The sequence below is a fragment of the Coregonus clupeaformis genome, chromosome 40 (genome assembly GCF_020615455.1).
Source record: "Coregonus clupeaformis isolate EN_2021a chromosome 40, ASM2061545v1, whole genome shotgun sequence".
Taxonomy (NCBI): Eukaryota; Metazoa; Chordata; class Actinopteri; order Salmoniformes; family Salmonidae; genus Coregonus; species Coregonus clupeaformis.
The window spans coordinates 17,885,241-17,905,747 of NC_059231.1; the positions used below are offsets into that span (position 1 = coordinate 17,885,241).

The 20,507-nt window shown below is 43.9% G+C and overlaps 1 protein-coding gene across 4 annotated transcripts in view; it reads right to left on the reverse strand.

Annotated features, from left to right (window-relative positions):
* Window positions 1-20,507, reverse strand: part of LOC121555194 (semaphorin-5B) — a 300,942-nt gene that overhangs the window by 85,776 nt on the left and 194,659 nt on the right. For all 4 annotated transcript variants that reach the window (XM_041869034.2, XM_041869033.2, XM_041869032.2 and 1 more), the window contains exon 9: window positions 10,631-10,916. In XM_041869034.2, coding sequence (XP_041724968.2) covers window positions 10,631-10,916 — 286 coding nt within the window. The remainder of the gene's footprint in view (window positions 1-10,630; window positions 10,917-20,507) is intronic.

Here is a 20,507-nt window from a genome sequence, read left to right on the forward strand (position 1 = left end):
CGGATGTGTACCAAACTCACTAAAAGTGGCAGTGATAAAGCCTCTCTTGAAAAAGCCAAACCTTGACCCGGAAAATATAAAAACTATCGGCCTATATCGAATCTTCCATTCCTCTCAAAAATTTTAGAAAAAGCTGTTGCGCAGCAACTCACTGCCTTTCTGAAGACAAACAATGTATACGAAATGCTTCAGTCTGGTTTTAGACCCCATCATAGCACTGAGACTGCACTTGTGAAGGTGGTAAATGACCTTTTAATGGCGTCAGACCGAGGCTCTGCATCTGTCCTCGTGCTACTAGACCTTAGTGCTGCCTTTGACACCATCGATCACCACATTCTTTTGGAGAGACTGGAAACCCAAATTGGTCTACACGGACAAGTTCTGGCCTGGTTTAGATCCTACCTGTCGGAAAGATATCAGTTTGTCTCTGTGAATGGTCTGTCCTCCGACAAATCAACTGTACATTTCGGGTGTTCCTCAAGGTTCCGTTTAGGACCACTATTGTTTTCACTATATATTTTACCTCTTGGGGATGTTATTCGAAAACATAATGTTAACTTTCACTGCTATGCGGATGACACACAGCTGTACATTTCAATGAAACATGGTGAAGCCCCAAAATTGCCCTCGCTAGAAGCCTGTGTTTCAGACATAAGGAAGTGGATGGCTGAAAACTTTTTACTTTTAAACTCGGACAAAACAGAGATGCTTGTTCTAGGTCCCAAGAAACAAAGAGATCTTCTGTTAAATCTGACAATTCATCTAGATGGTTGTAAAGTCGTCTCAAATAAAACTGTGAAGGACCTCGGTGTTACTCTTGACCCTGATCTCTCTTTTGACGAACATATCAAGACTGTTTCAAGGACAGCTTTTTTCCATCTACGTAACATTGCAAAAATCAGAAATTTTCTGTCCAAAAATGATGCAGAAAAATTAATCCATGCATTTGTTACTTCTAGGTTAGACTACTGCAATGCTCTATTTTCCGGCTACTCGGATAAAGCACTAAATAAACTTCAGTTAGTGCTAAATACGGCTGCTAGAATCCTGACTAGAACCAAGAAATTTGATCATATTACTCCAGTGCTAGCTTCCCTACACTGGCTTCCTGTTAAGGCAAGGGCTGATTTCAAGGTTTTACTGTTAACCTATAAAGCGTTACATGGGCTTGCTCCTACCTATCTTTCCGAGTTGGTCCTGCCGTACATACCAATACGTACGCTACGGTCACAAGACGAGGCCTCCTAATTGTCCCTAGAATTTCTAAGCAAACAGCGGGAGGCAGGGCTTTCTCCTATAGATCTCCATTTTTATGGAACAGTCTGCCTACCCATGTGAGAGACGCAGACTCGGTCTCAACCTTTAAGTCTTTACTGAAGACTTATCTCTTCAGTAGGTCATATGATTGAGTGTAGTCTGGCCCAGGAGTGTGAAGGTGAACGGAAAGGCTGGAGCAACGAACAGCCCTTGCTGTCTCTGCCGGGCCGGTTCCCCTCTCCACTGGGGTTCTCTGCCTCTAACCCTGTTGCAGGGGCTGAGTCACTGGCTTGCTGGTGCTCTTTCATGCCGTCCCTGGGAGGGGTGCGTCACTTGAGTGGGTTGAGTTACTGACGTGATCTTCCTGTCTGGGTTGGCGCCCCCCTTGGTTTGTGCTGTGGTGGAGACCTCTGTGGGCTATACTCGGCCTTGTCTCAGGATTGTAAGTTGGTGGTTGGGGATATCCCTCTAGTGGTGCGGGGGCTGTGCTTTGGCGGAGTGGGTGGGGTTATATCCTTCCTGTTTGGCCCTGTCCGGGGGTTTCTTCGGATGGGGCCACAGTGTCTCCGGACCGCTCCTGTCTCAGCCTCCAGTATTTATGCTGCAGTAGTTTATGTGTCGGGGGCTGGGGTTAGTTGGTTATACCTGGAGTACTTCTCCTGTCTTATCCAGTGTCCTGTGTGAATTTAAGTATGCTCTCTCTAATTCTCTCGTTCTCTCTTTCTCTCTGAGAACCTGAGCCCTAGGACCATACGTCAGGACTACCGGGCATGATGACACCTTGCTGTCCCCAGTCCGCCTGGCCTTGCTGCTATTCCAGTTTCAACTGTTCTGCCTGCGGCTACGAAACCCCTACCTGTCCCAGACCTGCTGTTTTCAACTCTTTAATGATCGGCTATGAAAAGCCAACTGAGAGACCTGAGCCCCTAGGACCATACGTCGGGACTACCGGCCGTGGTGACTCCTTGCTGTCCCCAGTCCGCCTGGCCTTGCTGCTATTCCAGTTTCAACTGTTCTGCCTGCGGTTATGGAACCCCTACCTGTCCCAGACCTGCTGTTTTCAACTCTTAATGATCGGCTATGAAAAGCCAACTGAGATTTATTCCTGATTATTATTTGACCATGCTTGTCACTTATGAACATTTTTGAACATCTTGGCATGGTTCTGTTATAATCTCCACCCGGCACAGCCAGAAGAGGACTGGCCACCCTCATAGCCTGGTTCCTCTCTAGGTTTCTTCCTAGGCTTTCGCCTTTCTAGGGAGTTTTTCCTAGCCACCGTGCTTCTACACCTGCATTACTAGCTGTTTGGGGTTTTAGGCTGGGTTTCTGTACAGCACTTCGAGATATTAGCTGATGTAAGAAGGGCTATATAAAATAAAATTGATTGATTGATTGATATTGATAATGCAGAAAGACTCAGAAAGACTCATGTCTTTCGTGGTCCTCTGTAGCTCAGCTGGTAGAGCACGGCGCTTGTAACGCCAAGGTAGTGGGTTCGATCCCCGGGACCACCCATACACAAAAAAAAATGTATGCACGCATGACTGTAAGTCGCTTTGGATAAAAGCGTCTGCTAAATGGCATATTATATAAGGTGAAATTACAGAGGAGGAACTTCTGGATGCAATTAAATACTTTAAGTCCAGGAAAACTCCAGGGTTGGATGGCATACCAGTTGAGGTATACCAAACCTTTTCGATATACTTAGAGGACCGTTATTAGCATGTTTTAACCACTCCTATGTAAATGGTAGATTATCAGACACTCAAGAAGAATGTCAGATTTCATTATTACTGAAACAGGATACAAGTGGAAAATATAAAAATTGGAGGCCCCTTACACTTCAGTGTTGTGATGCAAAAATTCTAGCAAAATGTATAGCGCATAGAATTAAAAAGGTATTGTCGGACATTATTCATTCTAATCAGACAGGTTTTTTACATGGGTGAGACATTGGAGATAATATAAGGCAAGTACTGGAAACAATAGAACACTATGAAAAATCTGGGAAACATGGCCTACTATTCATAGCAGACTTTGAAAAGGCATTTGATAAAATATGACTGGGGTTTATATATAAATGCCTGGAGCATTTCAATTTTGGACAATCTCCTATATATTGGGTTAAAATTATGTATAGTAACCCTAGGTGTAAAATAGTTAATAATGGCTATTTCTCAGAAAGTTTTAAACTGTCAAGAGGAGTGAAACAAGGTTGTCCACTATCGGCATATCTATTTATTATTGCCATCGAGATGTTAGCTATTAAAATCAGATCCAACAATAATATCAAGGGATTAGAAATCCAGGGCTTAAAAACAAAGGTGTCATTGTACGCTGATGATTCAAGTTTTCTTTTAAATCCACAATTTGAATCCCTCCACAGCCTCATAGAGGATCTAGATACAACAAAATAATATTCAATTTTATTTGGAACGGCAAGCCAGACAAAATTAAATGGGCCTATTTATATAATGAATATGAATTCGGTGGACAGAAATTATTAAATATTAAAGCATTAGACCTATCACTAAAAGCTTCAGTCATACAAATGTTATACCTAAATCTGAACTGTTTCTCTAGCAAATTAGTAAGATTGTCTCACCCAATGTTCAAGATTGGCCTTTTTCCCTTTATTCAGATTACAACCTCTCACTTTAAGTTATTTGAAAAGGAAATAATCTCCCAAATATCACTATTTCTAAAACAAGCCATAGAAAGTTGGTTGCAATTTCAATTTAATCCTCCAGAAACGACAGAACAAATAATGCAACAAATATTGTGGTTAAACTCAAATATACTAATTGATAAAAAACCTTTTTTTTTGACAAAATGTTTAAAAAAGGTATAATCTTCGTAAATGATATTATCGGTAGGACTGGTGGAGTTGTGTCGCACATGCAGCTAACAAAAACATATGGAAATGTCTACTCTACCCAAAATTACAACCAAATAATTGCAGCATTAGCGCAAAAATGGAAAATGAAAGTGGAAGGGGGAAAAAGCAAGGAACTTGTCTGTCGGCCTTGCATTAATAATATGTCCAATTAAAGAATATAATTGGTTAAAGAAAATGGTGATGAATAAAAAAGTATACCAGTTTCATTTAAGGACCAAAGGATTGACAGCCGTCCCATATAGATTGCAAAATAGTTGGGAAGAGATTTCTGACGTACCGATTCCATGGCATAGTGTTTATGAATTGATACGCAAAACGACGCCGGATTCAAAACTTAGAATTTTTCAATTTAAATTATTTTATAAAATTCTTGCTACCAATAGAATGTTATTTATATGGGGGATACAATCTTCCCAGCTCTGCAGATTTTGCTGCGAAGAGACAGAATCATTAGATAATTTGTTTTGGTACTGTCCATTTGTAGCTTGTTTTTGGACACAGGTCCAGGAATGGCTAAAGGATTGCAATATTTACCTGGAGCTAACCCAGCAGATAGCACTACTGGGTGATCTGAAAAGTCATAGTCAATCGATCAATAATATAATAATATTTTTAGCAAAAATGTTTATTTTCAATTTACGATCTGTAGAAACAATGAGAATAGAAAGGTTCAGAACTTTTGTAAAACATCACAGTACAGTTGAAAAATATATTTCAAATAGAAATCCAATATGGATGGTGTTAAGAGATAGATGGGAGGTGTTGAATGGAGCTGAAGGATGGGACTAATAACAACAAGATAACTAATGTAAAGCATACTGTGTCCATAATAAGTATATAGGTTATAGGTTGAGAGCTTTTGTGAAAGAGCACCGTTAGAAAAATATGGCATATAGAAGTAAACCAGATGGACATCATGAAAATGATCAGAGGAAGTTCAGTAGTAAAAACAAACAAAATATAATTATTGTAGAATTTGACTGTGTCCATAAAATGTATATACACTGCTAAAAAAAATAAAGGGAACACATAAACAACACAATGTAACTCCAAGTCAATCACACTTCTGTGAAATCAAACTGTCCACTTAGGAAGCAACACTGATTGACAATAAATTTCACATGCTGTTGTGCAAATGGAATAGACAACAGGTGGAAATTATAGGCAATTAGCAAGACACCCCCAATAAAGAAGTGGTTCTGCAGGTGGTGACCACAGACCACTTCTCAGTTCCTATGCTTCCTGGCTGATGTTTTGGTCACTTTTGAATGCTGGCGGTGCTTTCACTCTAGTGGTAGCATGAGACGGAGTCTACAACCCACACAAGTGGCTCAGGTAGTGCAGCTCGTCCAGGATGGCACATCAATGCGAGCTGTGGCAAGAAGGTTTGCTGTGTCTGTCAGCGTAGTGTCCAGAGCATGGAGGCGCTACCAGGAGACAGGCCAGTACATCAGGAGACATGGAGGAGGCCGTAGGAGGGCAACAACCCAGCAGCAGGACTGCTACCTCCGCCTTTGTGCAAGGAGGAGCAGGAGGAGCACTGCCAGAGCCCTGCAAAATGACCTCCAGCAGGCCACAAATGTGCATGTGTCTGCTCAAACGGTCAGAAACAGACTCCATGAGGGTGGTATGAGGGCCCGACGTCCACAGGTGGGGGTTGTGCTTACAGCCCAACACCGTGCAGGACGTTTGGCATTTGCCAGAGAACACCAAGATTGGCAAATTCGCCACTGGCGCCCTGTGCTCTTCACAGATGAAAGCAGGTTCACACTGAGCACATGTGACAGACATGACAGAGTCTGGAGATGCCATGGAGAACGTTCTGCTGCCTGCAACATCCTCCAGCATGACCGGTTTGGCGATGGGTCAGTCATGGTGTGGGGTGGCATTTCTTTGGGGGGCCGCACAGCCCTCCATGTGCTCGCCAGAGGTAGCCTGACTGCCATTAGGTACCGAGATGAGATCCTCAGACCCCTTGTGAGACCATATGCTGGTGCGGTTGGCCCTGGGTTCCTCCTAATGCAAGACAATGCTAGACCTCATGTGGCTGGAGTGTGTCAGCAGTTCCTGCAAGAGGAAGACATTGACGCTATGGACTGGCCCGCCTGTTCCCCAGACCTGAATCCAATTGAGCACATCTGGGACATCATGTCTCGCTCCATCCACCAACGCCACGTTGCACCACAGACTATCCAGGAGTTGGCGGATGCTTTAGTCCACGTCTGGGAGGAGATCCCTCAGGAGACCATCCGCCACCTCATCAGGAGCATGCCCAGGCGTTGTAGGGAGGTCATACAGGCACGTGGAGCCCACACACACTACTGAGCCTCATTTTGACTTGTTTTAAGGACATTACATCAAAGTTGGATCAGCCTGTAGTGTGGTTTTCCACTTTAATTTTGAGGCTGACTCCAAATCCAGACCTCCATGGGTTGATAAATTTGATTTCCATTGATAATTTTTGTGTGATTTTGTTGTCAGCACATTCAACTATGTAAAGAAAAAAGGGTGTTGTTTAAGTGTTCCCTTAATTTTTTTGAGCAGTGTAGTATGTATGGGCTGAAAGTAGAGGCCTAAGCATTGTTGTTCACTAGTTTACTCCAATTGGGGAAGGGGTGGTGGGGTTGGAAAGTAATGAAGAGAAATTTAATTTAAAAAAGGATATGTATGTGTGTATGGATGTACAGTGCTATGAAAAAGTATTTGCCCATCTGAAGTTTGCTAGAGTGCATTTGGATGATCCTGAAGAGGATTGGGAGAATGTCATATGGTCAGATGAAACCAAAATATAACTTTTTGGTAAAAACTCAACTTGTCATGTTTGGAGGACAAAGAATGCTGAGTTGCATCCAAAGAACACCATACCTACTGTGAAGCATGGGGGTGGAAACATCATGCTTTGGGGCTGTTTTTCTGCAAAGGGACCAGGACGACTGATCCGTGTAAAGGAAAGAATGAATGGGGCCATGTATCGTGAGATTTTTAGTGAAAACCTCCTTCCATCAGCAAGGGCATTGAAGATGAAACGTGGCTGGGTCTTTCAGCATGACAATGATCCCAAACACACCGCCCGGGCAACGAAGGAGTGGCTTCGTAAGAAGCATTTCAAGGTCCTGGAGTGGCCTAGCCAGTCTCCAGATCTCAACCCCATAGAACATCTTTGGAGGGAGTTGAAAGTCTGTGTTGCCCAGCGACAGCCCCAAAACATCACCGCTCTAGAGGAGATCTGCATGGAGGAATGGGCCAAAATACCAGCAACAGTGTGTGAAAACCTTGTGAAGACTTACAGAAAACGTTTGACCTGTGTCATTGCCAACAAAGGGTATATAACAAAGTATTGAGAAACTTTTGTTATTGACCAAATACTTATTTTCCACCATAATTTGCAAATAAATTCATAAAAAATCCTACAATGTGATTTTCTGGATTTTTTTTCTTCTCATTTTGTCTGTCATAGTTGATGTGTACCTATGATGAAAATTACAGGCCTCTCTCATCTTTTTAAGTGGGAGAACTTGCACAATTGGTGGCTGACTAAATACTTTTTTCCCCCACTGTGTGTATATATATATATATATATGCGAGAAAAAAACATATGGGGGATTGGAAGTGATGCAGACAATTACATTGATGGAAGTTACAATTTATCTGAAATATTAAAGCTGATCTACCCCATAAAATTAAAAAAAAGTAAAAAAATAAAAAGGGTCTGAATACTTATGTAAATAAGATATTTATGTTTTTAATTTTTTATAAATTGACAAAAGAATTTAAAACCTGTTTTTGCTTTGTCATTATGGGGTATTGTGTGTTGATTGCTGAGGGACATTTTTTATTCAATCCATTTTAGAATAAGGCTGTAACGTAACAAAATGTGGAAAAAGTCAAGGGGTCTGAATACTTTCTGAATGCACTGTAGATGTCTATGAAACGGTAAGCAAAAACATTTAATTTGGTCATATGCGGAAATGTGCCTTACTGCCTTTCGAATTTTGTGTAACATCAGTAGTCTAGTCAAAGAAGCACTTACCAAGACCATTGCCAAATAAAGCACGCTGTCACCTGCTTTTATAGTGAGCCTTGAGGTGATACCACCCAGCACATCTAGAAGGGAGTGTATTTCATACCGAACCCCTTCCTTGAGATTAAGTACATTTCAATGGTGGAGTTGCCCTCAGAACAGCCTCAATTCGTCGGGGCATGGACTCTACAAGGTGTCGAAAGCGTTCCACAGGAATGCTGGCCCATGTTGACTCCAATGCTTCCCACAGTTGTGTCAATTTGGGAGGTGGACTATTCTTGACACACACGAGAAACTGTTGAGCGTGAAAAACCCAGCAGCATTGCAGTTCTTGACACACTCAAACCACTGCGCCTGGCACCTACTACCATACCCCGTTCAAAGGCACTTAAATCTTTTGTCTTGTCCATTCACCCTCTGAATGGCACACATACACAATCCATGTCTCAATTGTCTCAAGGCTTAAAAATTATTCTTAAACCTGTCTCCTCCCCTTCATCTACACTGACTGAAGTGGATTTAACAGGTGACATCAATAAGGGATCATATTTTTCACCTGGATTCACCTGGTCAGGCTATGTCAAGGTGTTCCTAATGTTTTGTACACTCAGTGTATATCACTTTTGTAATGAACTGTCAAAGCGAAGACCAGAATTGACATGTTTCAATATAACTAAGTCAAGAACATCTGGTTTTCAATGAAAACATTTATTTTCTTCATGAAAGTTATTCTAAGTCCAATGTGTTTAAACCTCAGTGAATACCTGCATCGAAGCAAAAACATAAAGCACACTCAGAATCCCCTTTACCGTACGGCAGGCAGGGAAGGAGCAGAAATTGAACTATTTTTTACTGCATTACAATACAGTACGTGAGCTACAGCGCTATGTTCTGAAACAGTCACTTTCAGGAGAGTCAGGTAGCTATAAAAAAGCAGCAGCAATGTTACAATACAGTACAAAAGGTTACTGTCATGTGCACATTGTGTAAACAAGCTGCCTAGAAGTAGTATTTTTGGTAAAATAATATTTTTGTTACTGTAAAAAATAATGATCTGACTGATCGTATTGGTACATTTTATTCTAGGCATATCCAACATGCTCCACAGAGCTTATTGCTCATTTCAAGGTGCATTTGACATTATATTGAGATGATGGAAGAAGTACACCAAAAAATATGGAAAAATATGGTTCCAGCTGCACACACACATTACACCACGCCAGGACACCATGGTTACCAGGTAACCCAGGAGACATGTCAAATCAGAAGCCAATCAGCTTATTCTATGATACACACCTGCAGCAGCATCCAGCTGCTCATTCAGAAAGCATACTAAATATGGAGAAAGCCATCGGAATGGAATGTGTAAAGCATAGCAAAGAAATCACCTGGATTATCATCATTAGCCAGTGACAGCCCCATTTCAATAGGAGAAACAGCAAAGCTGTGAAGCCCCACTCAGCAGCCCTGACGGAGGGAGGGAGAGAGAGAGAGAGAAAGAGAGAGAGAGAGAGAGAGGGCGAGAGATGCCAATAAGGTCTAGTTAATAAAAGGCCTCAGCTCTGGGGTCACTACTCTGAATGACCTGTTTAAAAGAGCAGATCTCCAGCAAAGGCAGACGGAGACCAGCATCTCTCTCTCTCTCTCCGCTTCCCTCTCTCTCCCCCCTGCCTCTCTCTCTCTCTCTCTCTCTCTCTCTCTCTCTCTCTCTCTCTCTCTCTCTCTCTCTCTCTCTCTCTCTCTCTCTCTCTCTCTCTCTCTCCTCTCTCCCTCTCTCTCTCTCTCTCTCTCTCTCTCTCTCTCTCTCTCTCTCTCTCTCTCTCTCTCTCTCTCTCTCTCTCTCTCTCTCTCTCTCTCTCTCTCTCTCTCTCTCTCTCTCTCTCTCTCTCTCTCTCTCTCTCTCTCTCTCTCTCTCTCTCTCTCTCTCTCTCTCTCTCTCTCTCTCTCTCTCTCTCTCTCTCTCTCTCTCTCTCTCTCTCTCTCTCTCTCTCTCTCTGTTCTGTTTAACAGTTCAAACTCCTGGGAGTTATTTGACCATGTTCAATTCAACACAGACAGATGGAGGACTGGGAGACAGACAGGGACCGAGACAAAGGATGGGAAAGAGGGAGGGACTGTACTGGTACAGTGATAGAGAGCGCCTACTGCCTCCTGGGAGTTGGTGAAGTCCACAGGACTGAAAATGGATGAACGCAACAACCATGTCTCTGTCACTAACAAATACAGTCATGGGTGGTAACTCTACAATTTACTTGAAAGGCAAGGCACTCTGGGAAATATTTGAAAAAGGTTTTAAACTAATGAGTGTGTTAATTTAACACTGTTCCGGTGTCTAACACTCAATGTTGATTTTATTTTTATTTTTTTACACTGGAGAATTTGCTGTGTATATGTGTTTACCTGAGTGTGTGTTTGTGTCTTGCATAGGAAGACTATCACTCATCACTCACACGTTGGTGGTGAATATCCCGTAGATGAGATCTTGTTCCGGCAGATAAAAGGTGCTCTGCAGCTCGTTATAGTAGAAGGTGATCTCTCCTGAGCGCGAGCAGTTCAGCCTGGCCTTCATGAAGGTGGTCCAGGTGTCCTCCAGTAGGAACCGTCCCCCGATGTCGTTCTTACAGACCCGGGCCACCCGGGAGTAGACGGTCTTCCCACAGTCGTGTTCCACAGCGTTCTCACGCAGAAAGAAAAAGGTGAAGAGACCCACATCGTACGCCGAGATGAAATGGGGCTCTGAGAAAAAGAAGAGAAGAGGAGGAGAGGACAGGAGGAGAGGAGTGGAAGAGGAGAGTAGAGAACAGGGGAGGAGAAGAGAAGAAGTAGAGGAAGAAGAGGATCGGGAGAGGGAAAGAGGGAAAGAGGAGACGATGTCATAGAGAGCATTAGACTCCATGAAGCCACAGGTGATGATTCTCAATGTCATGGTAGTCTATACTGATAGCCAATACTGATGAATGAATGTGTACAGTCATGTTGATAATAAAGATATTACTCATCCTGTGAGACATGTACATTCATTAGTAATAGTCATCCTGTAAAATGTACATTACATTCATTCCTCCTTCTGTAAATACCAGGACAGATGATCAATCTGGATATACATGGTAAAGACATGTGACTAACACACTCGATGGGGGGAACAAAATCAATTGAGACCATGACTTCATCATTCCTTCCACTTTGACTTGGTGGTCAGAATCACCATATGGAAACATGGACACCCAAACCTTTTTCTAGGTGGTGAATTGTTATGGTTGCTATAAACACAGGCACTGTTAAGTCTTGACTCCAAAACAGAACACATTACCAGCACACCTGGGTTCAGAAACTTCAGGCAGGCTCAAGCAAATGCTCAAAGACAGCATTTGAATGATTTGGAGTACTATTTAAAGCCAGGTGTGATAACCAGTAGGATCCTCCTCTCCAGTAGAGTTATAACGTAGCATTGCTCATGCATTACTCATGACTAGAGAAGCAGTGAGGTTATGAGAACAACACAATATGGCTGTCTGTTCTGCTTTCCCTCTGGGGCCGTTCATTCTCAGTGATTACACGCACACGCACACACAACACACACACACACGTACACACGCACACACGCACGCACACACGCACGCACACACGCACAAATGTACACACACACACACACACACACACACACACACACGCACACAGAAACACATGAACACACTGCGTGGAAACAGCCATGACGGTAAATGTCCCAGGGGCCAGTACTACCGTTTAAGCGAATTCGATTATAGGAGAATGCAGACGGCCGGCAGGAAGGAAACGACATCAGGAGCAATAACAGGGCTCTTAATTCCATTTCAGAACATTGATAAAAACCAACTGCAGGTAGTGACTGGCCGCAGCAAATAGGAATGGGTGAAACGGTTGTAGAGACTGACTGGATTACCAACTAGCGCAATGTTTGGTAAAATCTCAAATCAAATCAAATGTTATTTGTCACATGCACCGAATACAACAAGTGTAGACTTTACCGTGAAATGCTTACTTACTAGCCCTTTCCCAACAATGCAGTTAAAAAGTAAGAACATTTACAAAGAGATAAAAATAAAATAGTAACACAATAAAATAACAATAACAAGGCTATATACAGGCTATATACAAGGAATACCGGTACCGAGTCAGTGTACTGGGGTACGAGGTAGTTGGGGTGATTGATTGAGGTAATATGTACATGTAGGTAGAGGTGAAAAGCAGAAAGTCCGGGTAGCCGTTTAATGAACTGTTCAGCAGTCTTATGGCATGGGGGTAGAAGCTGTTCAGGAGCCTTTTGGTCCCAGACTTGGCGCTCCAGTACCACTTGCCGTGTGTTAGCAGAGAGAACAGACTGTGACTTAGGTGGCTGGAGTCTTTGACAATTTACATTCCCTTGTCAGCTGAATATTAATCCACTGTCCCATTATTCTTATCCTATAGTTTGCTATCTCCATATCAAACGGTTCCATCATTGTCTCTAGGCTAAGCCTTAATGTTAACATCCCTGCATGGGGAGGAGAGACAATGTAAGAACCCATAGCTTTGTCCATGAATAATCACATGTAATGTAATCCATGTAAAAACCTGTAATCCATTTCTGATAAACTATCATGACAAATCTACCATCACATCCCTCACCTGCTCTACATGGAACTGTGTAATGGAGGACTAGGTTTTCCAGTTTAGTTAACAGCCATGTACATGATGGGTTTGTGAGTGTGTGTGAGGGGTTACTGTATCACCAGACTTCCTGTTGGGTCCTAGATAATTACCACAGAAAGAGAAGCTGTGGAAACAGGCATTAGTGTAGATTAACTGCTGCATCCCCACGGCTGTCACACACATGGAACTGTGGCTGTCAGAGGTGGCATTTGAATGAGCTAATACTCCATGTTTAGGCTGCGTGTCATTTGTGGGAGTAAATCCAACAAATAGCATTTTTCCACTTCCCTGCCGAAAGTAAACAGATTGTTCAATCTCCACACAGACTGATTGAGGCCTGCGGGGGGTGGAACTCACACACAGCCACAAGACTGAACATGGGGAGGAGGAAGAGGAGGAGGAGGAGGGAGAGAGAGAGATACAGTATATTATTGCCTGCCTGTGTGTGTTACCTAGGCTTATGACTAGAAATTAGATTTGAATTCTCACTCCTCTGATCCTGCCCGATCCAGCTCTAGATTCTGAATGGAGAGTCCGTACAGCAAAGTGGGCTTTGCCCCAAGAGGATATGTGCATTTCAGGAGGGCTGAGGGAATGGAAAGTCAAGGTTGTACCAACAGTGGGGTGTATGTCTGTCTGTCTGCAACCAGCTGTGATTATGCTGATGAGCATAGCACTCTCTTCGCTTCTCCACTCCTCTCCTCCCTTCCTCTCACTCCCCTCCTGTGGTAAAGCCCACCTCCCACACACACTGAGCCCTGTGTGGCATGAAGCATGCAGCGTGCTGTAATTTCACCCTCTCCCTGCCACGGGGAATAATTACACCACTCACTGCCTCCTGAGTCTCTGAGTCTATCTCCTCTCCTCTGCCTGGCCTGTATACTTCTGCCCCCTACCTTTCCTCTCAACCCCTTTCTTCCTCTTTCTCTCCCTACTGAACAGAGTATGTGAGCGGAGTTGAGCGGTCTGCAATCCCGCTCATCGCTCATGGAGCAGTCGCTCCATGTCCTTTACAACCACTCCGCTAAAAACCGCTCCTCCCTCGCCGCTCCAAATTCACTCCATTCATTAAAATCACAATTTAACCAACACCCATCTATTTTTGTGACTACCTGGACCTACCATTTGGTTTTGAAGTATTGAAACCCAACCATATGATTTGAATGAAAAGTATTTTAATAAACAACATGAAAAGGTGACTGTAAGAAGCGCTCATCATTTCAAATAGGCTACATGTCGTATTACACAGCATATAAACACTCTAAATAGGTCAGGAGTCAAACAGGTAGCCTAAGTGAATGAATTATGAATTATTTAGGCTATATTATTTCAATTATTTCATGGCTATAGCCTACAAATAAATAAATTGTGAAGCATTTGCTAGTGGGACACACTAGGCTGGCAGGGACATTAAGCGCTCAGAAAATAAACAACTTTTCGTTGTATTAAATCATTAAAGTTTATAAATTGCACCTATAGGCTGTGACTTACTTGGAATTAAATACATATTAAACGAAAAATGCCTTATTAGGCTCAGTGCCTTTTAATTAATTTTTGGAAACACGAGTTTGGCCAAAGTCTGTGGCTTCTGGCTCATGCGATGAGGCCAGCAGCAGAGAATACCCTCACCGTGCTTGCAGAGCCACTGGGGATGCTAAACACCCTTCGGGCCACTCTTGCCAGGCTGGGCAGGGATGCAGAGTTGTTTTAGTTTTTTTGATAGGTAGGCCTAAAGGTTTATAAGCAAAATATCCCTATCAAAATGGAAAGCTCCTTGAAAGAGGTAATATGCCAGGCCTATTGGGCCAAAATCAATGATGGCCTTTTGTATAGATAATCAGATTTTTTGTTTATAAATACCCACCTCGTTCCTTTCTGTAAGCATGTACACATAGTAAGTACACCATCATCCTTTCGGGATACTTGTCTTTTCAGATTCCACAATGATTATTTAGTTGTGTGCATGCTGGGCCGGGAATGCCCTGAGCTTATGAAGTGAGCACTACTAATTATAGCAGGTGAGAAGGCCGACGCTCCAGTCTTTGGTAAACTCGCTCCGTGCACCAGTCAAATTGAGCATGCTCAGCTCCTTGCTCCACTCAGCTCACATACTCTGCAACTGAGTCTATCTCCTCTTCTCTCCTCTGCCTGGCCTACTGTACTACTGTACTACTGTAGCCTTGTCCCCTTCCCCCTCTTCCTCTCCTGCTCTCACTTCCTCCATCTACTGTAGCCTCACCCTTCCTCTCCTCCCTTTCTCCCCCTTGATTCTCCTTCTTCCACCATCTATTGACTCGTGAGTCTCTCTGCCTTCTTCGCCTCTCTCCTGGTCTACCCCTGTAGTTTAAACTAGAGCTCTGCTACCCGACTCTTCGCCTCTCTCCTGGTCTACCCCTGTAGTTTAAACTAGAGCTCTGCTACCCGACTCTTCGCCTCTCTCCTGGTCTACCCCTGTAGTTTAAACTAGAGCTCTGCTACCCGACTCTTCGCCTCTCTCCTGGTCTACCCCTGTAGTTTAAACTAGAGCTCTGCTACCAGACTCTTCGCCTCTCTCCTGGTCTACCCCTGTAGTTTAAACTAGAGCTCTGCTACCCGACTCTTCGCCTCTCTCCTGGTCTACCCCTGTAGTTTAAACTAGAGCTCTGCTACCCGACTCTTCGCCTCTCTCCTGGTCTACCCCTGTAGTTTAAACTAGAGCTCTGCTACCCGACTCTTCGCCTCTCTCCTGGTCTACCCCTGGGCGTTCCAAGATGGCGTAGTAGTGTGGTCGTGTATTGTGTTGTGTCCTCGTGTAAATAGCCAGTTTTTTTGTTTTTTTGTCTTATCTCGTATCTATTTCTCTATCTCACTTTCCATCCTTTAACTAAATATACTTTCCTGCAACCCGCCTCACCCAATGTGGAACGGATTCTATTATTTCTTCTGAAACTAGCCAGCTAGCCAGCTAACTAGCTACTTGCTATTAGCCACCGTTAGCGGTCTTCACCACTGTCCATGGCCTGCACTAACAACCAGCCAGCTCTAGCCTGGACAATTATCGGCCAGTCTGCACAGCGTGCTATCGACCATCGGCCTGCTGGACCATAACGGATTTTCTGCCGGAATCACTGAATCACTGGACCTTAACACCGGATCATCGCAACTAGCTAGCTGCAACCGAATGGCTGTTGTTGGCTAATCACCACTGTCCCGCTGCACCAGTTAGCCTTGAGCTAGCCTCAAGACAGGTCCATCTCCCGGCTATCTACCTCTCTGTCAACTGGATGGGACCTCCTAGTGTCGACACGGAGCCCCGCCGATCCATCACGACTGGTCTGCCAACGTAATCGTCTGATGTGGTTTCAACAGGTATCCGGTTGCGACGACCACGAAGATCCATCTGCTAGCCCAGGCCCGCTAGCACGCGCAATCTACAGCCGTGCCTCCTGCTCACCTGTGCTGTAGCAGCCTACGAACTGCTCACGGACTTACCTATTGCTGTTCACTGGACCTTATGATCACTCAGCTACACAGCTGATGCCTGATGGACTGTTCCTTTACACGGTACCCCATCCTGTTTATCTGTTTAGCTTCAGCCCAAACTTTCGTCGCCATTACCATTATCGAATTACACCTGTGATTGTGTTATGCCTCTCTCCCATGTCAATATGCCTAGCCTATTGCTGTTTGGGTTAGTTCTTATTGTACTATTTCACTGTAGAGCCCCCAGTCCCTGCTCAACCTGCCTCAGATAGCTCCTTTGTCCCACCCCCCATACACGCGGAGACCGGCTTAATCGGTACCTCCAGTGATGCTATCTCTTTCATCGTTACCCAATGCTTAGGTGTACCTCCACTGTACTCATATCCTTCCATATCCTTGTCTGTATATAATGCCCTGAATCTATTCTACAACGCCCGGAAATCTGCCCCTTTTATTCTCTGTACCCAACGCACTAGAAGACCAGTGCTTAAAGAATTTAGCCGTATCCTTATTCTATTCCTCCTCTGTTCCTCTGGTGATGTAGAGGTTAACCCAAGTCCTATAGCACCCAGTATCACTCCTACTCCCCAGGCGCTATCATTTGTTGACTTCTGTAACCGTAAAAGCCTTGGTTTCTTGCATGTTAACATCAGAAGCCTCCTCCCCAAGTTTAAGTTATTCACTGCGTTAGCACAGTCTGCCAACCCAGATGTTCTAGCAGTGTCTGAATCCTGGCTTAGGAAGGCCACCATGAATTCAGAAATGTCCATCCCGAACTACAATATTTTCTGTCTAGATAGAACTGCCAAAGGGGGCGGAGTTGCAATCTACTGTAGAGATAGCCTGCAGAGCTCTATCATACTATCCAGGTCTGTGCCCAAACAGTTTGAGCTTCTACTTCTAAAAATCCACCTTTCCAGAAATAAGTCTCTCACTGTTGCCGCTTGCTACAGCCCCCCCTCAGCCCCCAGTTGTGCCCTGGACACCATATGTGAATTGTTTGCCCCCCATCTATCCTCAGAGTTCGTACTGCTTGGTGACTTAAACTGGGATATGCTTAACACCCCGGCCGCCCTAAACTAGATGCCCTCAATCTCATACAAATTATCAAGGAACCTACCAGGTCAAACCCTAAATCCGTAAACATGGGCACCCTCATTGATATCATCCTGACTCATTTACCCTCTAAATACACCTCCACTGTCTTCAACCAGGATCTCAGCGATCACTGCCTCATTGCCTGCTTCCGTAATGGGTCCGCGGTCAAACGACCACCCCTCATCACTGTCAAAAGCTCCCTAAAACACTTCAGCGAGCAGGCCTTTCTAATTGGCCCGGGTATCCTGGATGGATATTGACCTCATTCCATCAGTAGAGGATGCCTGGATGTTCTTCAAAAGTGCTTTCCTCTCCATCTTAAATAAGCATGCCCCATTCAAGAAATTCAGAACTAAGAACAGATATAGCCCCTGGTTCACCCCAGACTTGACTGCCTTTGACCAGCACAAAAACATCCTGTGGTGTACTGCATTAGCATCGAACAGCCCCCGCGATATGCAACTTTTCAGGGAAGTCAGGAACCAATATACACAATCAGTTAGGAAAGCAAAGGCTAGCTTTTTCAAACAGAAATGTGCATCCTGTAGCACTAACTCCAAAAAGTTTTGGGACACTTTACAGCAGGGGTCCCCAAACTTTTTCCTGTGAGGGCCACATAACTTTTCCCTTCTCTGATGGGGGGCCGGTGTCAGTTTGTAACAGAAAAAGTGTGACGATCGTAGGGGAGCTTAAAACATTTATTGTTTTCCAGAAAGCCACACATAACCAAATAACCCTTTCCAGGTTCTTTACAGAAAAAAAGTCAGGAAACAAATAATAACACTATTAATGAAATAAATAATAACTAAATAACCCTCTCTGAGTTCTTCACAGAAAAAACAGGAAATAAATAACACTATTTATGAAATAAATAATAACTAAATAACTCTCTCTGGGTTCTTCATAGAAAAAAAAGCCATGGATCATTAACTTTCTGTTGTGCCATGCACAATCTTAACAGATAAAAGTTCAGCTCAGTTGTCAGAGCAGAATCTCTCTGACACATATGAGCAGTCTCTTAAAGTTCTTGTGTTCCTTCCTTATAATCCTTTTGTAGGTTCCAGTAGGCTTGTAGACACCGCTGTTTGCAGCTCTCTCTCATCAACTTCCCTGTGAAAACCACAAAGGAAGCAGGTTGAGAAACTGAACTAAGTGATACAGCACCTACACAGCACAATACATTTCACTACCAGTATGGTTGTAAAGATGGATTTTATCCCAGTAGATTTTATTATGATTATATTTGTTTATGCTCAGAATGACTCATTCAAGTCAGAAAAGTGAGCTTACCTATGTATGTTCATCAGTGTGAACTGTGGGCCTGCATCTGGCTGGTGAGAAGTTGAATATCAGGTTCCATTCTAGTTACAGCCAGTCTCAAGCACTGATGCAAATGTTCATCTGTCAATCTTGATCTCATCGGAGTTTTCAGCAGTTTCATGCGAGAAAAGGTTTTCTCGCAGATATACGTGCTGCCAAAAACTGTGGACATTTTCATTGCGTGTTTTTGATGTTTGGATATGTGTCGTTTGGGAGGGCGGCATAGAAGTCAATGAGACTGTTGGGCTTGAATGCGTCTTTCAGAACATCACAGTTCTGTAACTCAGCCAACTCAAACTGATATGAAGGCTGGGCTTCATCAATGTCGGCAACAAAGGGGTTCTGAAAAAAGACGGATTTCTTTTGCATGAACATGTAGTTCACTGAATCGCACACCGAACTCCGCCTTCAGCATTTCCAGTGCTTCCACGCACTTTTCAGCTGGGAACGGGACCGCTGGGTTCTCTGTCGACAGGTTTTGGGTAGCAGGAAGATGGACGAAGTTGCGCTTTTTCACTTGTTCCAAAAGCAGCGCTAATTTCACCTCAAATGCTTTTATGTGTGAATACATGTCGCAAATGAGTTTCCCCTCGCCTTGTAGCTGCAAGTTAAGGCTGTTAAGTATTTCTGTCACGTCTGTTAAAAATGCGAGGTGCCATTTCCATTCTGGGTCGATCAGCTCTGGGACCGTTTTGTCTTTTAAATGAAGAAATGCGTTAATTTCGGGTAGCAGCTCGTAAAAACGCCTCAAAACTCTGCCCCGGCTCAGCCATCGGACCTCTGTGTAGTACAGCACATCTCCGTGCGTAGACTCCAGTTCAGACAGGAATTCTTGGAACTGCCTGTGTTTAAGTCCCTTTGCTCTGATGAAGTTTATGCACGACACCACAACCTTCATTACAGAATCCCACGTCAACACTTTGCAGCACAGTGCTTGCTGGTGAATTAGGCAGTGGACTCGTAGCGGGGCGGTGAGACCCCCTTTTTCCAACTCCCGGTTCATGCGTCCTATTAGACCGCGAGTTTCGCCCACCATGCTAGGAGCCCCGTCAGTCGTGATGCTAGCTAGCTTTGACCAGTCCAGGTCCAACTTCTCCATGGTTTGGCACACTTTGTCAAAAATATCCTCTCCCGTTGTAGTCCCTTTGAGACTTTGGACGGCTGCCAGCTCCTCGCATATCTCAAAGTTTGCGCTAACTCCACGAATAAAAATGAGCAGTTGCGCTGTGTCTTGCACGTCCGTGCTCTCATCCAGTGCTAATGAAAAAGTCAAATTCTTTCGTCTTCTGCTGCAGCTGGGCATATACATTACTCCCGATTTCTTCAACGCGTCTGGTGATTGTACTCGCCGACAGACTTACGGCATTAAATGCATCTTTCTTCTCGGGACACACCTCCTCCGCGACAGCATCCATACATTTCTTAACAAACTCTCCGTCAGTGAAAGGCTTACCGCTGCTTGCTATCAGTTTAGCAACCCGAAAGCTGGCCCGAACGGATGCCTGGTTCAGCTGAGCTTGGCGTACAAATGTATTCTGCTGAGATAGTAGTCCACTTTTTAGCTTTGAGAGTTTGTCTGCTCGTATTTGGCCTTGCAAGCTATCGTACTTGTCTTTGTGACGGGATTCATAGTGTCGGCGAAGATTGTATTCTTTGAATACCGCCACCGTCTCTTGACAGATGAGACAAACAGCCTTTTCTTTGCATTGAACAAAAAAAATAATCGTTTGTCCACTGCAGGTTAAATACCCTGCATTCTGAATCAATTTTTCTCTTACC